Source organism: Oncorhynchus clarkii, unplaced genomic scaffold, assembly GCF_045791955.1.
Source record: "Oncorhynchus clarkii lewisi isolate Uvic-CL-2024 unplaced genomic scaffold, UVic_Ocla_1.0 unplaced_contig_3642_pilon_pilon, whole genome shotgun sequence".
NCBI classification, from domain to species: Eukaryota; Metazoa; Chordata; class Actinopteri; order Salmoniformes; family Salmonidae; genus Oncorhynchus; species Oncorhynchus clarkii.
In genome coordinates this window covers 75,001-99,756 of record NW_027261153.1, presented here as the reverse complement: position 1 = coordinate 99,756, position 24,756 = coordinate 75,001, and the positions used below count along the sequence as shown (strand labels likewise).

Sequence of the window (24,756 nt, the reverse complement as noted above, 5' to 3'; positions counted from 1 at the left end):
CTGTGGTGGTCAGGGATAATATGTCTGTTACTAGGGCTGTGGTGGTCAGGGATAATATGTCTGTTACTAGGGCTGTGGTGGTCAGGGATAATATGTCTGTTACTAGGGCTGTGGTAGTCAGGGATAATATGTCTGTTACTAGGGCTGTGGTGGTCAGGGATAATATGGCTGTTACTAGGGCTGTGGTGGTCAGGGATAATATGTCTGTTACTAGGGCTGTTACTAGGGCTGTGGCGGTCAGGGATAATATGTCTGTTACTAGGGCTGTGGTGGTCAGGGATAATATGTCTGTTACTAGGGCTGTGGTGGTCAGGGATAATATGTCTGTTACTAGGGCTGTGGTGGTCAGGGATAATATGTCTGTTACTAGGGCTGTGGTGGTCAGGGAATATATGTCTGTTACTAGGGCTGTGGTGGTCAGGGATAATATGTCTGTTACTAGGGCTGTGGTGGTCAGGGATAATATGTCTGTTACTAGGGCTGTTACTAGGGCTGTGGCGGTCAGGGATAATATGTCTGTTACTAGGGCTGTGGTGGTCAGGGAATATATATCTGTTACTAGGGCTGTGGTAGTCAGGGATAATATGTCTGTTACTAGGGCTGTGGTGGTCAGGGATAATATGTCTGTTACTAGGGCTGTGGTGGTCAGGGATAATATGTCTGTTACTAGGGCTGTGGTGGTCAGGGATAATATGTCTGTTACTAGGGCTGTGGTGGTCAGGGATAATATGTCTGTTACTAGGGCTGTGGTGGTCAGGGATAATATATCTGTTACTAGGGCTGTTACTAGGGGCTGTTACTAGATCTGTTACTAGGGCTGTTACTAGGGGCTGTTACTAGGTCTGTTACTAGGGCTGTTACTAGGGCTGTGGTAGTCAGGGATAATATGTCTGTTACTAGGACTGTGGTGGTCAGGGATAATATGTCTGTTACTAGGGCTGTGGTGGTCAGGGATAATATGTCTGTTACTAGGGCTGTGGTGGTCAGGGATAATATGTCTGTTACTAGGGCTGTGGTGGTCAGGGATAATATGTCTGTTACTAGGGCTGTTACTAGGGCTGTGGTGGTCAGGGATAATATGTCTGTTACTAGGGCTGTGGTGGTCAGGGATAATATGTCTGGGGCTGTGGTGGTCAGGGATAATATGTCTGTTACTAGGGCTGTGGTGGTCAGGGATAATATGTCTGTTACTAGGGCTGTGGTGGTCAGGGATAATATGTCTGTTACTAGGGCTGTGGTGGTCAGGGATAATATGTCTGTTACTAGGGCTGTGGTGGTCAGGGACTAGGGCTGTGGTGGTCAGGGATAATATGGCTGTTACTAGGGCTGTGGTGGTCAGGGATAATATGTCTGTTACTAGGGCTGTTACTAGGGCTGTGGCGGTCAGGGATAATATGTCTGTTACTAGGGCTGTGGTGGTCAGAGATAATATGTCTGTTACTAGGGCTGTGGTGGTCAGGGATAATATGTCTGTTACTAGGGCTGTTACTAGGGCTGTGGTGGTCAGATAATATGATAATATGTCTGTTACTAGGGCTGTGGTGGTCAGGGATAATATGTCTGTTACTAGGGCTGTGGTACTAGGGCTGTGGTGGTCAGGGATAATATGTCTGTTACTAGGGCTGTGGTGGTCAGGGATAATATGTCTGTTACTAGGGCTGTGGTGGTCAGGGATAATATGTCTGTTACTAGGGCTGTGGTGGTCAGGGATAATATGTCTGTTACTAGGGCTGTGGTGGTCAGGGATAATATGTCTGTTACTAGGGCTGTGGTGGTCAGGGATAATATGTCTGTTACTAGGGCTGTGGTGGTCAGGGATAATATGTCTGTTACTAGGGCTGTGGTGGTCAGGGATAATATGTCTGTTACTAGGGCTGTGGTAGTCAGGGATAATATGTCTGTTACTAGGGCTGTGGTGGTCAGGGATAATATGGCTGTTACTAGGGCTGTGGTGGTCAGGGATAATATGTCTGTTACTAGGGCTGTTACTAGGGCTGTGGCGGTCAGGGATAATATGTCTGTTACTAGGGCTGTGGTGGTCAGGGATAATATGGCTGTTACTAGGGCTGTGGTGGTCAGGGATAATATGTCTGTTACTAGGGCTGTTACTAGGGCTGTGGCGGTCAGGGATAATATGGCTGTAACTAGGGCTGTGGTGGTCAGGGATAATATGTCTGTTACTAGGGCTGTGGTGGTCAGGGATAATATGTCTGTTACTAGGGCTGTGGTGGTCAGGGATAATATGTCTGTTACTAGGGCTGTGGTGGTCAGGGATAATATGTCTGTTACTAGGGCTGTGGTGGTCAGGGATAATATGTCTGTTACTAGGGCTGTGGTGGTCAGGGATAATATGTCTGTTACTAGGGCTGTGGTGGTCAGGGATAATATGTCTGTTACTAGGGCTGTGGTGGTCAGGGATAATATGTCTGTTACTAGGGCTGTGGTGGTCAGGGATAATATGTCTGTTACTATGTCAGGGATAATATGTCTGTTACTAGGGCTGTGGTGGTCAGGGATAATATGTCTGTTACTAGGGCTGTGGTAGTCAGGGATAATATGTCTGTTACTAGGGCTGTGGTGGTCAGGGATAATATGTCTGTTACTAGGGCTGTGGTGGTCAGGGATAATATGTCTGTTACTAGGGCTGTGGTGGTCAGGGATAATATGTCTGTTACTAGGGCTGTGGTGGTCAGGGATAATATGTCTGTTACTAGGGCTGTGGTGGTCAGGGATAATATGTCTGTTACTAGGGCTGTTACTAGGGCTGTGGTGGTCACTAGGGCTGTTACTAGGGCTGTGGTGGTCTGTTACTAGGGCTGTGGTGGTCTGTTACTAGGGCTGTTACTAGGGCTGTGGTGGTCAGGGATAATATGTCTGTTACTAGGGCTGTGGTGGTCAGGGATAATATGTCTGTTACTAGGGCTGTGGTGGTCAGGGATAATATGGCTGTTACTAGGGCTGTGGTGGTCAGGGATAATATGTCTGTTACTAGGGCTGTGGTGGTCAGGGATAATATGTCTGTTACTAGGGCTGTGGTGGTCAGGGATAATATGTCTGTTACTAGGGCTGTGGTGGTCAGGGATAATATGTCTGTTATGTCTGTTACTAGGGCTGTGGTGGTCAGGGATAATATGTCTGTTACTAGGGCTGTGGTGGTCAGGGATAATATGGCTGTTACTGTTACTAGGGCTGTGGTGGTCAGGGATAATATGTCTGTTACTAGGGCTGTTACTAGGGCTGTGGTAGTCAGGGATAATATGTCTGTTACTAGGACTGTGGTGGTCAGGGATAATATGTCTGTTACTAGGGCTGTGGTGGTCAGGGATAATATGTCTGTTACTAGGGCTGTTACTAGGGCTGTGGCGGTCAGGGATAATATGGGCTGTTACTAGGGCTGTGGTGGTCAGGGATAATATGTCTGTTACTAGGGCTGTAGGGATAATATGTCTGTTACTAGGGCTGTGGTGGTCAGGGATAATATGTCTGTTACTAGGGCTGTGGTGGTCAGGGATAATATGTCTGTTACTAGGGCTGTGGTGGTCAGGGATAATATGTCTGTTACTAGGGCTGTGGTGGTCAGGGATAATATGTCTGTTACTAGGGCTGTGGTGGTCAGGGATAATATGTCTGTTACTAGGGCTGTGGTGGTCAGGGATAATATGTCTGTTACTAGGGCTGTTAGGGATAATATGTCTGTTACTAGGGCTGTGGTGGTCAGGGATAATATGTCTGTTACTAGGGCTGTGGTGGTCAGGGATAATATGTCTGTTACTAGGGCTGTGGTGGTCAGGGATAATATGTCTGTTACTAGGGCTGTGGCGGTCAGGGATAATATGTCTGTTACTAGGGCTGTGGTGGTCAGGGATAATATGTCTGTTACTAGGGCTGTGGTGGTCAGGGATAATATGTCTGTTACTAGGGCTGTGGCGGTCAGGGATAATATGTCTGTTACTAGGGCTGTGGTGGTCAGGGATAATATGTCTGTTACTAGGGCTGTGGTGGTCAGGGATAATATGTCTGTTACTAGGGCTGTTACTAGGGATAATATGTCTGTTACTAGGGCTGTTACTAGGGGCTGTTACTAGGGCTGTTACTAGGGCTGTTACTAGGTCTGTGGTGGTCAGGGATAATATGTCTGTTACTAGGGCTGTGGTAGTCAGGGATAATATGTCTGTTACTAGGGCTGTGGTGGTCAGGGATAATATGTCTGTTACTAGGGCTGTGGTAGTCAGGGATAATATGTCTGTTACTAGGGCTGTGGTGGTCAGGGATAATATGGCTGTTACTAGGGCTGTGGTGGTCAGGGATAATATGTCTGTTACTAGGGCTGTTACTAGGGGCTGTTACTAGGGCTGTTACTAGGGGCTGTTACTAGGGCTGTTACTAGGTCTGTGGTGGTCAGGGATAATATGTCTGTTACTAGGGCTGTGGCGGTCAGGGATAATATGTCTGTTACTAGGGCTGTTACTAGGGCTGTGGTGGTCAGGGATAATATGTCTGTTACTAGGGCTGTGGTGGTCAGGGATAATATGTCTGTTACTAGGGCTGTGGTGGTCAGGGATAATATGTCTGTTACTAGGGCTGTTACTAGGTGCTGTTACTAGGGCTGTGGTAGTCAGGGATAATATGTCTGTTACTAGGGCTGTGGCGGTCAGGGATAATATGTATGTTACTAGGGCTGTGGTTTTTCAGGGATAATATGTCTGTTACTAGGGCTGTGGTGGTCAGGGATAATATGTCTGTTACTAGGGCTGTGGTAGTCAGGGATAATATGTCTGTTACTAGGGCTGTGGTGGTCAGGGATAATATGGCTGTTACTAGGGCTGTGGTGGTCAGGGATAATATGTCTGTTACTAGGACTGTGGTGGTCAGGGATAATATGTCTGTTACTAGGGCTGTGGTGGTCAGGGATAATATGTCTGTTACTAGGGCTGTTACTAGGGGCTGTTACTAGGGCTGTTACTAGGGGCTGTTACTAGGGCTGTTACTAGGGGCTGTTACTAGGGCTGTTACTAGGGGCTGTTACTAGGGCTGTTACTAGGGGCTGTTACTAGGGCTGTTACTAGGGCTGTTACTAGGGGCTGTTACCAGGGCTGTTACTAGGGACTGTTACCAAGGCTGTTACTAGGGGCTGTTACTAGGGGCTGTTACTAGGGCTGTTACTAGGGCTGTGGCGGTCATGACATTTCTGTCAGCCGGTTATTGTCACGTTAACTAACATAACCACGTTTAGCATCTCCAGGCCTCCAGCGTTCGAGTCGAATACGCCTCTGGAACATGTAGCACTATCAGGTCACATGTTTTACAACACCTTCAATGGTTTTTCGTTATTTTGTATGACTTTCTTCATTGTAAAAATATTTGTGAAGACATCAAAACTATTAAATAACACATACGGAATCATGTAGTAACCAAAAAGAGTGTTAAACGAATCAAAATATATTGTATATTTGAGATTTTTCAAATAGCCACCCTTTTGCCTTGATGACAGCTTTGCACACGCTTGGCATTCTCTTAACCAGCTTCACCTGGAATGCTTTTCCAACAGTCTTGAAGGAGTTCCCACATATGCTGAGCACTTGTTGGCTGCTTTTCCTTCACTCTGCAGTCCGACTAATTCCAAACCATCTCAATTTGGTTGAGGATGGGGGATTGTGGAGGCCAGGTCATCTGATGCAGCCCTCCATCACTCTCCTTCTTGGTCAAATAGCCCTTACATAGTCTGGAGGTGTGTTGGGTCATTATCCTGTTGAAAAAAAAATGATAGTCCCACTAAGCCCAAACCAGATGGGATGGCGTATCGCTGCAGCATGCTGTGGTAGCCATGCTGGTTAAGTGTGCCTTGAATTCTAAATAAATCACAGACAGTGTCACAGACAGTGTCACCCCCACACCATAACACCTCCTCCTCCATGCTTCACGGTGGGAACTACACATGTAGAGATCATCCGTTCACCCACACCGTGTCTCACAAAGACACAGCGGTTGGAACCAAAAATCTACAATTTGGACTCCAGACCAAAGGACAACTTTGACCAGTCTAATGCCCATTGCTTGTGTTTCTTGTCCCAAGCAAGTCTCTTCTTATTATTGGTGTCCTTTAGTAGTGGTTTCTTTGTAGCAATTTACACAGTCTCCTCTGACAACTGATGTTGAGATGTGTATGTTACATGAACTCTGTGAAGTGTTTTAGTTGGGCTGCAATTTCTGAGGCTGGTAACTCTAATGAACTTATCCTTTGCAGCAGAGGTAACTCTGCGTCTTCCTTTCCTGTGGCGGTCTTCATGAGAGCCAGTTAACTCTAATGAACTTATCCTTTGCAGCAGAGGTAAACCTGGGTCTTCATTTCCTGTGGCGGTCCTTGTGAGAGCCAGTTAACTCTAATGAACTTATCCTTTGCAGCAGAGGTAAACATGCGTCTTCATTTCCTGTGGCGGTCCTCGTGAGAGCCAGTTAACTCTAATGAACTTATCCTTTGCAGCAGAGGTCACTCTGGGTCTTCCTTTCCTGTGGCGGTCCTCATGAGAGACAGGTCACTCTGGGTCTTCATTTCTGGGGCGATCCTCGTGAGAGCCAGGTCACTCTGGGTCTTCATTTCTGGGGTGGTCCTCATGAGAGACAGGTCACTCTGGGTCTTCCTTTCCTGTGGTGGTCCTTGTGAGAGACAGTTTCATCATTGCGTTCGATGGTTTTTGCGACTACACATGAAGAAACTTTTAAAGTTCTTGAAATGTTCTGTATTGACTGAACCTTTGTATTTGTATTAATGATGGGTCCCCATTAGTTCCTGTCAAGGCAGCAGCAACTCTTCCTGGGGTTTATTATGGATCCCCATAAGTTCCTGTCAAGGCAGCAGCTACTCTTCCTGGCGTTTATTATGGATCCCCATAAGTTCCTGTCAAGGCAGCAGCTACTCTTCCTGGGGTTTATTATGGATCCCCATTAGTTCCTGTCAAGACAGCAGCTACTCTTCCTGGGGTTTATTATGGGTCCCCATTAGTTCCTGCCAAGACAGCAGCTACTATTCCTGGGGTTTATTATGGATCCCCATTAGTTCCTGCCAAGACAGCAGCTACTCTTCCTGGGGTTTATTATGGATCCCCATTAGTTCCTGTCAAGGCAGCAGCTACTCTTCCTGGGGTTTATTATGGATCCCCATTAGTTCCTGTCAAGACAGCAGCTACTCTTCCTGGGGTTTATTATGGGTCCCCATTAGTTCCTGCCAAGACAGCAGCTACTATTCCTGGGGTTTATTATGGATCCCCATTAGTTCCTGCCAAGACAGCAGCTACTCTTCCTGGGGTTTATTATGGATCCCCATTAGTTCCTGTCAAGGCAGCAGCTACTCTTCCTGGCGTTTATTATGGATACCCATTAGTTCCTGCCAAGGCAGCAGCTACTCTTCCTGGGGTTTATTATGGATCCCCATTAGTTCCTGCCAAGGCAGCAGCTACTCTTCCTGGGGTTTATTATGGATCCCCATTAGCTGGGGCCAAGGTAGCAGCTACTCTTCCTGGGGTTTATTATGGATCCCCATTAGTTCCTGTCAAGACAGCGCTACTCTTCCTGGGGTTTATTATGGATCCCCATTAGTTCCTGTCAAGGCAGCAGCTACTCTTCCTGGCGTTTATTATGGATCCCCATTAGTTCCTGCCAAGGCAGCAGCTACTCTTCCTGGGGTTTATTATGGATCCCCATTAGTTCCTGCCAAGGCAGCAGCTACTCTTCCTGGGGTTTATTATGGATCCCCATTAGTTCCTGACAAGGCAGCAGCTACTCTTCCTGGGGTTTATTATGGATCCCCATTAGTTCCTGCCAAGACAGCAGCTACTCTTCCTGGGGTTTATTATGGATCCCCATTAGTTCCTGCCAAGGCAGCAGCTACTCTTCCTGGGGTTTATTATGGATCCCCATTAGTTCCTGCCAAGACAGCAGCTACTCTTCCTGGGGTTTATTATAGATCCCAATTAGTTCCTGTCAAGGCAGCAGCTACTCTTCCTGGGGTTTATTATGGATCCCCATTAGTTCCTGTCAAGGCAGTAGCTACTCTTCCTGGGGTTTATTATGGATCCCCATTAGTTCCTGCCAAGGCAACAGCTACTCTTCCTGGGGTTTATTATGGATCCCCATTAGTTCCTGACAAGGCAGCAGCTACTCTTCCTGGGGTTTATTATGGATCCCCATTGGTTCCTGCCAAGACAGCAGCTACTCTTCCTGGGGTTTATTATGGATCCCCATTAGTTCCTGCCAAGGCAGCAGCTACTCTTCCTGTGGTTCATTATGGATCCCCATTAGTTCCTGCCAAGACAGCAGCTACTCTTCCTGGTGTTTATTATGGATCCCCATTAGTTCCTGTCAAGACAGCAGCTACTCTTCCTGGGGTTTATTATGGATCCCCATTAGTTCCTGCCAAGGCAGCAGCTACTCTTCCTGGGGTTCATTATGGATCCCCATTAGTTCCTGCCAAGACAGCAGCTACTCTTCCTGGTGTTTATAATGGATCCCCATTAGTTCCTGTCAAGGCAGCAGCTACTCTTCCTGGGGTTTATTATAGATCCCCATTAGTTCCTGCCAAGACAGCAGCTACTCTTCCTGGGGTTTATTATGGATTCCCATTAATTCCTGCCAAGACAGCAGCTACTCTTCCTGGGGTTTATTATGGATCCCCATTAGTTCCTGCCAAGACAGCAGCTACTCTTCCTGGGGTTTATTATGGATCCCCATTAGTTCCTGCCAAGACAGCAGCTACTCTTCCTGGGGTTTATTATGGATCCCCACTAGCTGCTGTCAAGGCAGCAGCTAATCTTCCTGGGGTTTATTATGGATCCCCATTAGCTCCTGTCAAGGCAGCAGCTACTCTTCCTGGGGTTTATTATGGATCCCCATTAGCTGCTGCCAAGACAGCAGCTACTCTTCCTGGGGTTCATTATGGATCCCCATTAGTTCCTGCCAAGACAGCAGCTACTCTTCCTGGGGTTTATTATGGATCCCCATTAGCTGCTGCCAAGACAGCAGCTACTCTTCCTGGGGTTTATTATGGATCCCCATTAATTCCTGCCAAGACAGCAGCTACTCTTCCTGGGGTTCATTATGGATCCCCATTAGCTTCTGCCAAGACAGCAGCTACTCTTCCTGGGGTTCATTATGGATCCCCATTAGTTCCTGCCAAGGCAGCAGCTACTCTTCCTGGGGTTTATTATGGATCCCCATTAGTTCCTGCCAAGACAGCAGCTACTCTTCCTGGGGTTCATTATGGATCCCCATTAGCTTCTGCCAAGACAGCAGCTACTCTTCCTGGGGTTCATTATGGATCCCCATTAGCTTCTGCCAAGACAGCAGCTACTCTTCCTGGGGTTCATTATGGATCCCCATTAGTTCCTGCCAAGGCAGCAGCTACTCTTCCTGGGGTTTATTATGGATCCCCATTAGTTCCTGCCAAGACAGCAGCTACTCTTCCTGGGGTTCATTATGGATCCCCATTAGCTTCTGCCAAGACAGCAGCTACTCTGCCTGGGGTTCATTATGGATCCCCATTAGTTCCTGCCAAGACAGCAGCTACTCTTCCTGGGGTTTATTATGGATCCCCATTAGCTGCTGCCAAGACAGCAGCTACTCTTCCTGGGGTTTATTATGGATCCCCATTAATTCCTGCCAAGACAGCAGCTACTCTTCCTGGGGTTCATTATGGATCCCCATTAGCTTCTGCCAAGACAGCAGCTACTCTTCCTGGGGTTCATTATGGATCCCCATTAGTTCCTGCCAAGGCAGCAGCTACTCTTCCTGGGGTTTATTATGGATCCCCATTAGTTCCTGCCAAGACAGCAGCTACTCTTCCTGGGGTTCATTATGGATCCCCATTAGCTTCTGCCAAGACAGCAGCTACTCTTCCTGGGGTTCATTATGGATCCCCATTAGCTTCTGCCAAGACAGCAGCTACTCTTCCTGGGGTTCATTATGGATCCCCATTAGTTCCTGCCAAGGCAGCAGCTACTCTTCCTGGGGTTTATTATGGATCCCCATTAGTTCCTGCCAAGACAGCAGCTACTCTTCCTGGGGTTCATTATGGATCCCCATTAGCTTCTGCCAAGACAGCAGCTACTCTTCCTGGGGTTCATTATGGATCCCCATTAGCTTCTGCCAAGACAGCAGCTACTCTTCCTGGGGTTTATTATGGATCCCCATTAATTCCTGCCAAGACAGCAGCTACTCTTCCTGGGGTTCATTATGGATCCCCATTAGCTTCTGCCAAGACAGCAGCTACTCTTCCTGGGGTTCATTATGGATCCCCATTAGTTCCTGCCAAGGCAGCAGCTACTCTTCCTGGGGTTTATTATGGATCCCCATTAGTTCCTGCCAAGACAGCAGCTACTCTTCCTGGGGTTCATTATGGATCCCCATTAGCTTCTGCCAAGACAGCAGCTACTCTTCCTGGGGTTCATTATGGATCCCCATTAGCTTCTGCCAAGACAGCAGCTACTCTTCCTGGGGTTCATTATGGATCCCCATTAGTTCCTGCCAAGGCAGCAGCTACTCTTCCTGGGGTTTATTATGGATCCCCATTAGTTCCTGCCAAGACAGCAGCTACTCTTCCTGGGGTTTATTATGGATCCACATTAATTCCTGCCAAGGCAGCAGCTACTCTTCCTGGGGTTTATTATGGATCCCCATTAGTTCCTGTCAAGGCAGCAGCTAATCTTCCTGGGGTTTATTATGGATCCCCATTAGCTGCTGCCAAGACAGCAGCTACTCTTCCTGGGGTTTATTATGGATCCACATTAATTCCTGCCAAGGCAGCAGCTACTCTTCCTGGGGTTTATTATGGATCCCCATTAGTTCCTGTCAAGGCAGCAGCTAATCTTCCTGGGGTTTATTATGGATCCCCATTAGCTGCTGCCAAGACAGCAGCTACTCTTCCTGGGGTCCAGCGAAATTAAGGCAGTTTATACCATTTAAAAACATCACAATACATTCACAGACCGTGTGCCCTCAGGCCCCTACTCCACCAGATATATACAGTACAAAATCCATGTGTACATATGTGTGTAGTGCGTATGCTATCGTGTGTGTGTGTGTGTGTGTGTGTGTGTGTGTGTGTGTGTGTGTGTGTGTGTGTGTGTGTGTGTGTGTGTGTGTGTGTGTGTGTGTGTGTGTGTGTGTGTCTGTGTTTGTGTTGCTTCACAGTCCCCGCTGTTCCATAAGGTGTTTTTTTGTCTGTTTTTTTTTTAAATCTAATTGTACTGCTGAATCAGATACTTGATGTGGAATAGAGTTCCATGTAGTCATGGCTCTATGTAGTACTGTGGAATAGAGTTCCATGTAGTCATGGCTCTATGTAGTAGTGTGGAATAGAGTTCCATGTAGTCATGGCTCTATGTAGTAGTGTGGAATAGAGTTCCATGTAGTCATGGCTCTATGTAGTACTGTGGAATAGAGTTCCATGTAGTCATGTCTCTATGTAGTACTGTGGAATAGAGTTCCATGTAGTCATGGCTCTATGTAGTACTGTGTGCCTCCCGTAGTCTGTTCTGGACTTGGGGACTGTGAAGAGACCTCTGGTGGCATGTCTTGTGGGGTATGTATGGGTGTCTGAGCAGTGTGCCAGTAGTTGTGTGTGCCCCCCCCTTGTTACAACACAACTGATTGACTCAAACACATTAAGAAGGAAAGAAATTCCACAAATTAACTTTTAAGAAGGCACACCTGTTAATTGCAATGCATTCCAGGTGACTATCTGATAAAGCTGGTTGAGAGAATGCCAAGAGTTTGCAAAGCTGTCATCAAGGCAAAGGGTGGCTATTTGAAGAATTTCGATGATAAAATCTAGTCAGAAGTGCTAGCAAGCTCCAGACCACCAGTAGCCATCACTGAGGCAAACAGTCAGGGACAGAGTTCTCTCTCTCTTTTATCACACCTTCTTCTACACCCAGACTTCCTCTGGCCCCTGCTTCGATGAGCATTCTGGAATGCAGATTCTGCTACAAAGAGACTAGATACCTAAAGATGTACACTCTGTCTGTTTATTAACGCTCCTCAGTTCTCCTGCTCTATTTCCTGTTGCTAAATGGTCAGTGGGAGGGAGGTGACTAACAGTAATGGATTTCCTCCCCCACTCTCACTCCTCCACCCTCTACATTTACTGCTCCTTCATTTTAAATGTTTATTTATTTATTTAATCTGTCCATCTCTCTTATTGTTGTTGACCGGGGATAGAAGGAGAGACAATGGAAAGGTGCTTGGAACTGTAAAGCCACAAAGCCTTGTAAATAATTCATGTTTTGTAATCTGTAGTACCTTTTAGTGTAATTGGGGTAGTTGTACCTAAGATGTCTGAGTTTATACCCGCTATCATCCTGTGCCACTGTAACATCGTTGTTATAGCTAAGATGTCTGAGTTTATAATAGCGACCATCCTGTCCCACTGTAACATCGTTGTTATAGCTAAGATGTCTGAGTTTATACCCGCTATCATCCTGTACCACTGTAACATCATTGTTATAGCTAAGATGTCTGAGTTTATACCCGCTTTCATCCTGTACCACTGTAACATCCTTGTTATAGCTAAGATGTCTGAGTTTATAATAGCGACCATCCTGTCCCACTGTAACATCGTTGTTATAGCTAAGATGTCTGAGTTTATAATAGCTACCACAGTAACACCAATGTTTTTATAATTGCAATTCAGTTTATATAAAAACAGCACAAAAACGAATGTATGTTAAAAACAAATATGTGGATTTTTTTTCATTAAAAAAAATATAAATGATAAAATACTAATACAATAACAATGGGTTATAATTATAAGGCGTACATATGATCAATAATGAGACGATATAATCATTGCCATCATGCATTGATTTCCCCCTCTCCTTCCCTCAGCTAGCTCTCTGCCAGCCAGCCAGGTTAATCACCATTAGGTATTGTTGTGTTCTACACTCCAGACAAGGCCCCAGTCTTTGTTTGCTTTAATGTTGGACCAGCCGAGGTTGTATTTGCTCATTCCACGAGCATCTCCCTGTGTAGCAGAGGGGCCATGAGCCCACAGCACACACACACACACACACCGCCACGGGGGGGAGGGAGGGAGGGAGGGAGGCAGAGAGAGAGAGAGAGAGAGAGAGAGAGAGAGAGGGGGGGAGGGAGGGAGAGAGAGAGAGAGAGAGAGAGAGAGAGAGAGAGAGAGGGGGAGAGAGAGAGAGAGAGAGAGAGAGAGAGAGAGAGAGAGAGAGAGAGGGAGGGAGGGAGGGAGGGAGGGAGGGCTGCCCTTAACTGGCACTGTTGACTCCATGCTAATAAGTTCATACAAATTTTCATTTCTGAGGCTTGCGAGTGACATTTGCTTTTCTTAATTGCAGGCAGGAGCGTTTGAAAAAGCATCAACTCTCTAAAGACAGACAAGACTCCTCAAAGGGACTGACCTTCATCAGCGAAGCCAATTATAGCAAATAATTCACCAAAAATTACAGTAAACAAATTTACTGTCTGTAGGTGAGAGGGAGGGAGGGAAGGAGGGACGGAGGGACGGACGGACAGAAGGAAGGAAGGGTGGGTTGTGGTGCGGGGTTGTTGGGGGGCTGAAGGGAGGCAGGTGGGGGGGTTACGGAGAAGAGGCTGGGAGGGGATGGGGGTGGGGGGTGGACTGGGCAGAGCAGAGGCACAAGAGGAGCTGGCTGGCAGCTGGGGCTTCAGACAGCCACACACACACACACACCGACTCGAATTTCGCAATGCTTCCCCCGTTGGTGCCTAGCGTGGAGACGGGAGAGACGGGGGCCGAGGCTGGGGGGGCCGGGGTTGCTCTAAACCGAGCCGTGCATGAGCCACCTCCATTCTGCCCGTGATTAGCATACATTTTCAATGCACATATAGAAGGGGGGGACATGTGTTCAATGGGGAGCATGGCGAACCAAATTACACAGACAGCGTTAGCCATCTAATGATATACGTGCACAATGCCCTCAAGCAGATGATGGAAATTGGAGAGAGCAGACGTACGCAGTCAGCCAGCGAGAGAGAGACGGACGGGCTGGAACAGGACCAGTCTGGTGAAGGATGTTCTGAATCCAAGTTCACCCAACATACAGGGATACCAGGCTAGGTAGGCTGTTCTGATGCCAAGATCACCCAACATACAGGGATACCAGGCTAGGTAGGCTGTTCTGATGCCAAGTTCACCCAACATACAGGAGTACCAGGCTAGGTAGGCTGTTCTGGAGCCAAGTCCACCCAACATACAGGAATACCAGGCTAGGCAGGCTGTTCTGATGCCAAGTTCACCCAACATACAGGAGTACCAGGCTAGGTAGGCTGTTCTGGAGCCAAGATCACCCAACACACAGGAATAGCAGGCTAGGTACAACTTATTCTAAGTAGTCGGATTGTTTTTTTAATTTTGTAAATATTATTTAAATAACATAAAGGACCTATATTTAGTATATAATATATTAAACAATATTCATCAAATGTTTTCCTCTACATTTTTATGTCAGTTATGGGATAATTGATTGTATTGTTCACTAGCTAATGACAAACTAACGACTAGCTAACGACTAGCTAACGACTAACTAACGACTAGCTAACGACTAGCTAACGTCTAGCTAACGACTAGCTAACGGCTAGCTAACGACTAGCTAACGTCTAGCTAACGACTAGCTAACGACTAGCTAACGACTAGCTAACGTCTAGCTAACGACTAGCTAACGACAAACTAACGACTAGCTAACGACTAGCTAACGACTAACTAACGACTAGCTAACGTCTAGCTAACGACTAGCTAACGACTAGCTAACGACTAATGCATCACTTCCTCCCTGCTTGCCAGCTCTCTTCTGATTTTTGTCCTAACCACAAGTCTTCTGAAAGCGGTTCGGCGCCTGCATGTGTCTTATCTCAACATCAATTGTCACACTCCAACGAATCTCTGGCTTTGTTGTGCTTCAAGTGTACAGTCAACAAGGAGCCAAGAGAGGAAGAGAGAGAGCGGAGAGAAATATTTGGTACCAACTACCCACAACCTACCAGGCCTCCCGGCTCACCTCCCCACCCCACCACTGTGTCTGGTGTTGACTACCCACAACCTACCAGGCCTCCCGGCTCACCTCCCCACGTCCCCCTGTGCCTGGTGTTGACTACCCACAAACTACCAGGCCTCCCGGCTCACCTCACCACGTCCCCCTGTGTCTGGTGTTGACTACCCACAACCTACCAGGCCTCCCAGCTCCACAACCTACCAGGCCTCCTGGCTCACTTCCCCACGTCCCCCTGCGTCTGGTGCTGACTACCCACAACCTACCAGGCCTCCCGGCTCACCTCACCACTGTGTCTGGTGTTGACTACCCACAACCTACCAGTTCTCCTGGCTCACTTCCCCACGTCCCCCTGCGTCTGGTGCTGACTACCCACAACCTACCAGTTCTCCTGGCTCACCTCCCCACGTCCCACTGTGTCTGGTGCTGACTATTCACAACCTACCAGGCCTCCCGGCTCAACTCCCCACGTCCCCACGTCCCACTGTGTCTGGTGTTGACTACCCACAACCTACCAGGCCTCCCGGCTCACCTCCCCACGTCCCCCTGTGTTTGGTTTACTGAACAAAGGCGTTGGGTTCGTACTTCTCTCTCTGCGTTCAGCTCCTGCCTCTCAGTGTGAAGCTCTAATCAGCACTCCTCTCTCCAAGGCAACATGGCACCGCGTTAGTGTACATCCCAAACGGCACTATGTAGCGCCCTACTTTTGACTAGGGCCTATGGGGTAGTAGTGCCCTTCATATGAAAATAGGGTGTCATTTTGGGACACAGACTTAGTCACCTTCTTCCTCATCCCTCCAGTATTGAGACACACCAACAGGTCTCATCTTGCCTGCTGTGCTGTACGTACTGAGGACTTCCTTTGTTCTGCCTGCTAAAAATGTCTTGTAATTGTGCCGGTGGTCTCCAGATGGCAGGTTGATACTGCTGCTGATGGGATTATACCTTTTTTTACCTCTCCTAGGGCCATCTGCTCCTCTTTACTGGCTAAAGCCTTGCAGCCTGGATCCGTTTGTCTTTATTGCATCAACCTAACAGCGTTACAGCCACTTGGCATGCAAATCAGATCCACGCTGCAGGGCCTCGAGGAGAGAGCCGGGGTCGCTGAGTACGACACACACACACACACGGTAGAGCGTAGACACAGACGAGGGTCGCTGAGACGCTCTTTACACACCCCTTACTGACGACTACAGGCTCTTTTATGAACTGAGGAACACGTGGAGGTGAGAGAGTAAGGGAGGGGGGCGGGGGGGGGGGGAATTACTATACCATCAACTGGAATACATTATATCCAGCTGGTGTTTGAAACGTAGATAATAGGTTGTATTAGGGAGACAGAATTGCAGATAAACAGAGTTAATAGGTATTTCCTGTACAGACTTTGTAGCCAATCTACAGCATAGTTAACATGGACTATACCTTAGGACTGTCTGTCTGGTCTGTCTGTCTGTCTGTCTGTCTGTCTGTCTGTCTGTCTGTCTGTCTGTCTGTCTGGTCTGTCTGTCTGTCTGTCTGTCTGTCTGTCTCTCTAAAATGGGTAGACAATAAAATATCAGCAATCTGAATCTTGACTGTGATATGAGACTGCGTTTCAAATGTTAGATACAGTATGTTTCGTCATGAAATGTTCCATTCTACCCAGCCACGTCTGCCCTCTAACACAATCCACACACACTTCATAGATCTGTGTGGTCTTCACTTAATAACGGGAAGGTGGAGGAGATACACTCCAGATCAGGAGATGGATCATCTGAAAACCACCAGTACAAATCTAGATTCATAAGGACAGGAGCTCTGCTGCACATTGGGCTTTTTGATGAGATGAGATGATTCAGTGGTTGTTGGGTGGGTTGATCTAGTTGTTGGGTTGGGTGAGTAGGCTGTGCAGACGCCAGTTCCCCTGTCCCGCAGGACCCCCTCAGACAGGGGGAGACCCGCGGTAGAGTGTGTGGGGGGGGGGGGGGACTCAACCTCTTTAATTGCTCCCCTAATTAAAGCTGGTTGCTAAGCAAAACACGCCTTCTAACCCGTGGATACGGAGAGAGAGAGAGGGAGACAAACAATACGTCACAGGCCGTAACGACTTCACAGCTTAGGGCTAACCATCAATTATTACATTGTCTTTCTCTGCCCGTTTTGTCATTAGTAAAGAACCTAGTCACTTCCTTCCCCTGCAGAGTTCTGGGGGTTGATATAGTGCATTTCATTGATATAACGCCTTCGCCTCTCCTGTTGCATTATTAAAACACTCTGTGTTATGACAGCGTGATGATAATCCATGCCTAATTAAGACAACAACACCCTCGTGCTGTTACAGGTTTGGGTAGCATCATACTATACATACCCAGCCACTTGTACTTGCCAGTGATAACTAGCTAATACGCGTTTGACAAGATCCCCGTTACCCAGAGTGTTTGAACAGAACCGAGTCCAACAGGAAGGTCAGAAGGTTGAACTCTGTCCTTCCTGCATTTATGTTTCCCAGACTTTGCTGCTCCGAATTTATTTTTCTCTCTTTTTTTCCCCCTTTTTATCTGCAGAGCAGCCAATCAGTCAGTCTTCTGATGTGGAGTCAGCTGTGCTGGTTTCCTCATTGATGAGTATGACACCACAGTAGTGCTTTTATAAGGATCTAGCTACAGATCCCAATAACAACAACCTGACCTCACACTACAGAACCCAGTAACAACCTGACCCCACACTACAGAACCCAGTAACAACCTGACCCCACACTACAGATCCCAGTAACAACAACCTGACCTCACACTACAGAACCCAGTAACAACAACCTGACCTCACACTACAGAACCCAGTAACAACCTGACCTCACACTACAGAACCCAGTAACAACCTGACCTCACACTACAGAACCCAGTAACAACAACCTGACCTCACACTACAGAACCCAGTAACAACCTGATCCCACACTACAGAACCCAGTAACAACAACCTGACCTCACACTACAGAACCCAGTAACAACCCGACCTCACACTACAGAACCCAGTAACAACCTGACCCCACACTACAGAACCCAGTAACAACAACCTGACCTCACACTATAGAACCCAGTAACAACAACCTGACCTCACACTACAGATCCCAGTAACAACAACCTGACCCCACACTACAGAACCCAGTAACAACCTGACCCCACACTACAGAACCCAGTAACAACAACCTGACCTCACACTACAGAACCCAGTAACAACAACCTGACCTCACACTACAGGATCCCAGAAACAACAACCTATTGAAAACATGTGTGAATAGAGATCACTACATATTTCACACAGTGCAACAATAATAATAATAATAATAATAATAATTATAATAATTATAAATATTACATACATGTGTTTATGAAATTGACCAGTGAAATACAATGAGGTAATGGAGAATTAGAGAAGTACGTTGTGAAGCCAGAAAGGGACCGATGTGATCTGAAAGAACTACACCAGAAGGATCTTTAACTCAGCAGCAGAGGAGGAGCTAAAGATGACAAGCTACATGAGGAAAGAGAGATGGAACTAAAGAACTAACCCCCGCGACCACATGACAATGACGATACGTCTTTTCAACATCTTTTCAAGGTCTTGTGCTCGTAGGGAAACTAGAAAGTATTTCCAAATAAAAGTCTTGTAGAATGTGCTCGTAGGGAAACTAGAGGGTATTTCAAAATAAAAGTATTGTAGAATGTGCTCGTAGGGAAACTAGAGGGTATTTCAAAATAAAAGTATTGTAGAATGTGCTCGTAGGGAAACTAGAGGGTATTTCAAAATAAAAGTATTGTAGAATGTGCTCGTAGGGAAACTAGAGGGTATTTCAAAATAAAAGTATTTTAGAATGTGCTCATAGGGAAACTAGAGAGAATTTCAAAATAAAAGTATTGTAGAATGTGCTCATAGGGAAACTAGAGAGCATTTCAAAATAAAAGTATTGTAGAATGTGCTCGTAGGGAAACTAGAGAGCATTTCAAAATAAAAGTCTTGTAGAATGTGCTCGTAGGGAAACTAGAGAGCATTTTTTTTTAAAGTCATGTATAATGTGCTCGTAGTGAAACTAGAGAGCATGTCAAAATAAAAGTCATGTAGAATGTGCTCGTAGGGAAACTAGAGAGCATTTCAAAATAAAAGTCATGTAGAATGTGCCTACCATGATAGAGATAAGGAGGGTCCGTACCTTCAGAAGGGTCTAGACGTCGAGCCCTTCTGCCGTGCTTGGAGTTGTTATGGACAAACATGTTGTCTGAGACCGCCAGGACGTGACCGTCCACGTTGACCGTTGTTGATACAACAACCTGCAACAGGAGTGAAAGGGGGAGCCAGTCATTAAAACAGTCTGTCTATGTATCTGTGTCAGGAGACAGGTCAGTGCTGCCACACTGTTAACACGAAGTGCTTTGTGACAATGTAAACTAGTGACAACTGAGCTGCCACCAACTCAAAGGAGAAGAAACCCCTTGACTTTGCTGGAGTTTTTTTTAAACACTTGGGTTTCCATTCCATATGGCCTCCAACACAACAGACTAGCTGCACTACTATGGGTTCATGACATCACTATGGGATGTTGTCTTTCTGTTATAACACTGCATGCTATACCACTGGCCAGTAGCAACAGGAATAGCTGAGCATCCACACAAGGCCAATGGGAGGAAGGCCTGTCTCAGGTCTACAGTAATATACAGGGTTGTGTTCATGACACAGCCATGGGAGGAAGGCCTGTCTCAGGTCTACAGTAATATACAGGGTTGTGTTCAAGACACAGCCATGGGAGGAAGGTCTGTCTCAGGTCTACAGTAATATACATGTTTGTGTTCATGAGACAGCAAATGTAAGGAAATGTACGTAAACAGTCAGGGACGACCTGACCTGACCTGACCCCAGTAAGTTGGACAGGGGATCACCCAGGGGCCTTAGAAAGATGACTCAGCCACTGTACTGTAGTCTAGTTGGACAGGGGATCACCCAGGGGCCTCAGAAAGATGACTCAGCCACTGTACTGTAGTCTAGTTGAACAGGGGATCACCCAGGGGCCTTAGAAAGATGACTCAGCCACTGTACTGTAGTCTAGTTGGACAGGGGATCACCCAGGGGCATTAGAAAGATGACTCAGCCACTGTACTGTAGTCTAGTTGGACAGGGGATCACCCAGGGGCCTTAGAAAGATGACTGTACAGCCACTGTATTGTAGTCTTCCTGGGTTTAATTTGACTTGGGGACCACTCTCCCTCTCCCTCTCCCTCACTCCCTCTCTCCCTCTCCCTCTCCCTCTCCCTCTCCCTCTCCCTCTCCCTCTCTCTATCTCTCCCTCTCCCTCTCCCTCTCCCTCTCTCTCTCTCTCCCTCTCCCTCTCCCTCTCCCTCTCCCTCTCTCCCATCTCTCCCTCTCTCTCTCCCCCTCCCTCTCCCTCTCTCTGTCTTCTTTAGTTTCCGTGGTGGGTACAACGTCCCTGTAGGTTTCATGGTATTAACACAATACGTTCCGGCACACCAATCAGAGGAAGGAACTAACACACATTAAAAACATAGATCTCTTTAAAAAGACTCTAAACTAAAACACATTAAAAACATAGATCTCTTTAAAAATACTCTAAACTAACACGCATTAAAACATTTTATAGCTATCTTTGAAAAATAATCAAAACTTAAAGCACATTAAAAAACATAGATATATTTTTCTTGTTTCTGTGCCTTCGTCATTAGTGTGGAGGTCTCTGGAAATAAAATAATCCGTGATGCAGTGTGTAGTTAGAAAGGACATTACAGTGAGAGGCCTCTTTTAACTCATAATAAACATTGCAGTTTAATTTTTTTCTCTCTCTTCCAATGTAAGTGTGGATGTTGTCCTCTCAAAAATAGATTTAAAAATAAAAAAGCACATCCAGTTTAGCTTCAAACACGTCATTACCCTTTGCTATGATGGGATGGCTGTCTTTGTCAAAACAACACATTGCATTTACAAGTGTGATAAAAAGATCTATATGTTTGTCATTTTGGAGTGGGTGTATGTATTACCTGCCCTCATCTCTCTCTCTCCTTCCTCCTCCTCTCTCCTTCCTCTTCCTCTCTCCCTCCTCCTCCTCTCTCCCTCCTCCTCCTCTCTCCCTCCTCTTCCTCTCTCCCTCCTCCTCCTCTCTCCCTGATGAACGAATGAAAGCATTGTCCTTTTCCCTCCTCAAAACGGTTGCCGGGAGACGAGTTCTTCTAGGCTTTAGCTACGGTTCCTCTGTCGCTTTAAGGAGAACCTCATGGAAGGGACTCCGTCCAGTTGTCTATCTGCCATTAACAGTCTCTCAGCCACCCGCCTCACTGCCCCCTGCCCTCTCTTCACCCTAACAGGCACCATTCACATTGATCTGTTGATATTCATATTGATCTGTTGATATTCATATTGATCTGTTGATGTTCATATTGATCTGTTGATATTCATATCGATCTGTTGATTTTCATATTGATATTCATATTGATCTGTTGATATTCACATTGATCTGTTGATATTCATATTGATCAGATGTTTCCTGTCATTAGTCAGGCAGCCTCCGTCATAGCGTAGTCTACCCTAAAAACTAGTGCACTCAGTGGGGATCAGGGTGCCTTTTGGGTGACGGCTTCAGAGAGACAGTTAGAGATGTCTCGAGGGATGGATGTGGAGGATATCTGACTGAGACGATGACCTAAAACCTCCTGAAAGAATCAACCAGTCGTCCTTCTCCCTTTTTTCTATTTAGTAAACAATCCTAATTATACAGTCGCATTTAATATGTGATAATGAGGGTTTTTAGCATGGCAATGGAGGGTTGGAAGGGATTGGAGAGGCCCCTGAATGAATTGGTGTAAGTGTTTTCACTCAGAGCTCTCTCTCTCTCTCTCTCTCTCTCTCTCTCTCTCTCTCTCTCGATCTCCTCTCTCTCTCTCTCTCTCTCTCGATCTCCTCTCTCTCTCTCTCTCTCTCTCTCTCTCTCTCTCTCTCTCTCTCTCTCTCTCTCTCTCTCTCTCTCTCTCTCTCTCTCTCTCTCTCTCTCTGTCTCTCTCTCTCTCTCTCTCAGGTTCATTCTGACAGTGATTGACCTCGGGTATGTCAATGGAATTCGCCTCTCTCTTTTTTTCTCTCTCTCTCTGTTTTTTTAAAGGAGTGAAAGGGCTCCATTCTTGTGTCCAGGTTCAGAGCCGTGGATCGAGATGATGGATAGAGCTCTCACTGGCTTCCAGCTGAGCCGTGGTAGCGAGCATCCCAAAATGGCACCCTCTTCCCTACATAGTGCACAGGACCCTGGTGAAAAGTAGTGCACTTACGTAGGGAATAGGGCCCGACATTTGGGGACAGAGCTGTGGGTAGTAAGTGGGGAAAGGAGGCTTGCAGGAAAGCCCGACCTTGCCTAAGGAACACCGTGGTCGGGAGAGTCTGTCAAATATATTCTGGACATGTTATTTAAAGCTGCGGTGAAGAGATGGAGAGCAGAGCCAAGAGAGGCTTCTTCAACATCAACTATTCAAAGTGGAAGACAGGGTGTTTTGCTGTTTTTGGGGAGGGAGGGGGTGGGGGGGGGATTTGTTTCTGTGTTTTGAATTATGGGTGAATATTGAGTTGGGTTTGATTTATAAAAAGAAAATTGTCGATTGGATACATTGTTTTTGTTGTGACAATGACGATTATAGCTACAGACATCAAGGCATTATTTTCCTAAGTTGTTTTAAAACATATCTTTCTGCGTTTAAATGCAAAACATCAGTAAACGTTAGTCCATATTCGTTCAAACAGACTGATACAATAGAATCATGGAAAATCAGGTTGAAAAAGGTCCTATAAGGAGACAAAAATAGAACTAAAGTTGTAGTGGTGAACTGGCCTGCTCTCACAGCTGCTGAGGGAAAGTCTTTGAATGGCAGTCTCTCACAGCTTTCTATTCCTCTCTCTCTCTCTCTCTCTCTCTCTCTGTCTCTCCCTCTCTCTCTCTCTCTGGCTCTGTCTCTCCCTCTCTCTCTCTCTCTGGCTCTGTCTCTCCCTCTCCCTCTCTCTCTCTCTCTCTCTGGCTCTGTCTCTCCCTCTCTCTATCTCTCCGTCTCCCCCTCTCTCTCTCTCTCTCTGGCTCGCCCTTCCCCCTCTCTCTCTCTCTGGCTCTCCCTCTCCCTCTCTCTCTCTCTCTTGGGCTCTGTCTCTCCCTCTCTCTCTCTCGGGCTCTGTCTCTCCCTCTCTCTCTCTCTCTCTCTGGCTCTGTCTCTCCCTCTCTCTCTCTCTCTGGCTCTGTCTCTCCCTCTCTCTATCTCTGTCTCCCCCTCTCTCTCTCTCTCTCTGGCTCTCCCTTTCCCCCTCTCTCTCTCTCTCTGGCTCTGTCTCTCCCTCTCTCTCTCTCTCTGGCTCTGTCTCTCCCTCTCTCTCTCTCTCTGGCTCTGTCTCTCTCTCTCTGGCTCTGTCTCTCCCTCTCTCTCTCTCTCTGGCTCTGTCTCTCCCTCTCTCTATCTCTCTGTCTCCCCCTCGCTCTCTCTCTCTCTGGCTCTCTCTTTCCCTCTCTCTATCTCTCTGTCTCCCCCTCGCTCTCTCTCTCTCTGGCTCTCTCTTTCCCTCTCTCTCTCTCTCTCTCTGGCTCTGTCTCTCCCCTCACTCTCTCTCTGGCTCTGTCTCTCCCTCTCTCTATCTCTCTGTCTCCCCCTCTCTCTCTCTCTCTCTCTCTCTGGCTCTCCCTTTTCCTCTCTCTCTCTCTCTCTGGCTCTGTCTCTCCCCCTCTCTCTCTCTCTCTGGCTCTGTCTCTCTCTCTCTCTCTGGCTCTGTCTCTCCCTCTCTCTCTCTCTCTCTCTCTCTCTCTGGCTCTCCCTTTCCCTCTCTCTCTCTCTCTGGCTCTGTCTCTCCCTCTCTCTCTCTCTCTCTGGCTCAGTCTCTCCCTCTCTCTCTCTCTCTGGCTCTGTCTCTCCCTCTCTCTCTCTCTGGCTCTGGCTCTGTCTCTCCCTCTCTCTCTCTGGCTCTGGCTCTGGCTCTGTCTCTCTCTCTCTCTCTCTCTCTCTCTCTCTCTCTCTCTCTCTCTGGCTCTCCCTCTCCCTCTCTCTCTCTGTCTCTGTCTCTTCCTCTCTCTCTCTGGCTCTGTCTCTCTCTCTGGCTATGTCTCTCCCTCTCACTCTCTCTCTCTCTCTCTCGCTGGCTCTCCCTCTCTCTCTCTCTCTCTCTCTCTGGCTCTGTCTCTCCCTCTCTCTGAAACACACCCACACACGGTAACACACACACACACACAATAATTTCCTCAAGGTGCTGAGGTAGCTGAAACCTGGTGGAAATGGTGCTGAGGGCCCTGACATGCTGTTAAGTCCACTTAAACCTTGAGGGAGGTGGGGAAATTAGTTAGAGTGAGACACTGGAGCAAAACGGTCAGACGAAGGAGAGAAGTCACTCTGGGTTTAGTGACCATGGAGACAGAGAGGAGTCTACCAGTCACTCTGGGTTTAGTGACTATGAAGACAGAGAGGAGTCTACCAGTCACTCTGGGTTTAGTGGCCATGGAGACAGAGAGGAGACTACCAGTCACTCTGGGTTTAGTGACTATGGAGACAGAGAGGAGACTACCAGTCACTCTGGGTTTAGTGACCATGGAGACAGAGAGGAGACTACCAGTCACTCTGGGTTTAGTGACCATGGAGACAGAAAGGAGACTCCCAGTCACTCTGGGAGTAGTGGCTATGAAGACAGAGTGGAGACTACCAGTCACTCTGGGTTTAGTGACCATGGAGACAGAGAGGAGACTACC

The 24,756-nt window shown here is 47.1% G+C and overlaps 1 protein-coding gene across 6 annotated transcripts in view; it reads right to left on the bottom strand.

The window, feature by feature from the left end:
• The window catches only part of LOC139405482 (transcription factor COE3-like), a 95,837-nt gene that overhangs the window by 68,450 nt on the left and 2,631 nt on the right, over window positions 1–24,756 (bottom strand). For 4 of the 6 annotated variants that reach the window (XM_071147814.1, XM_071147816.1, XM_071147815.1 and 1 more), the window contains exon 2: window positions 19,180–19,324. In XM_071147814.1, the coding sequence (XP_071003915.1) occupies window positions 19,180–19,324 (145 nt within the window). The remainder of the gene's footprint in view (window positions 1–19,179; window positions 19,325–24,756) is intronic. The other 2 variants (XM_071147818.1, XM_071147819.1) reach the window with 1 other exon arrangement.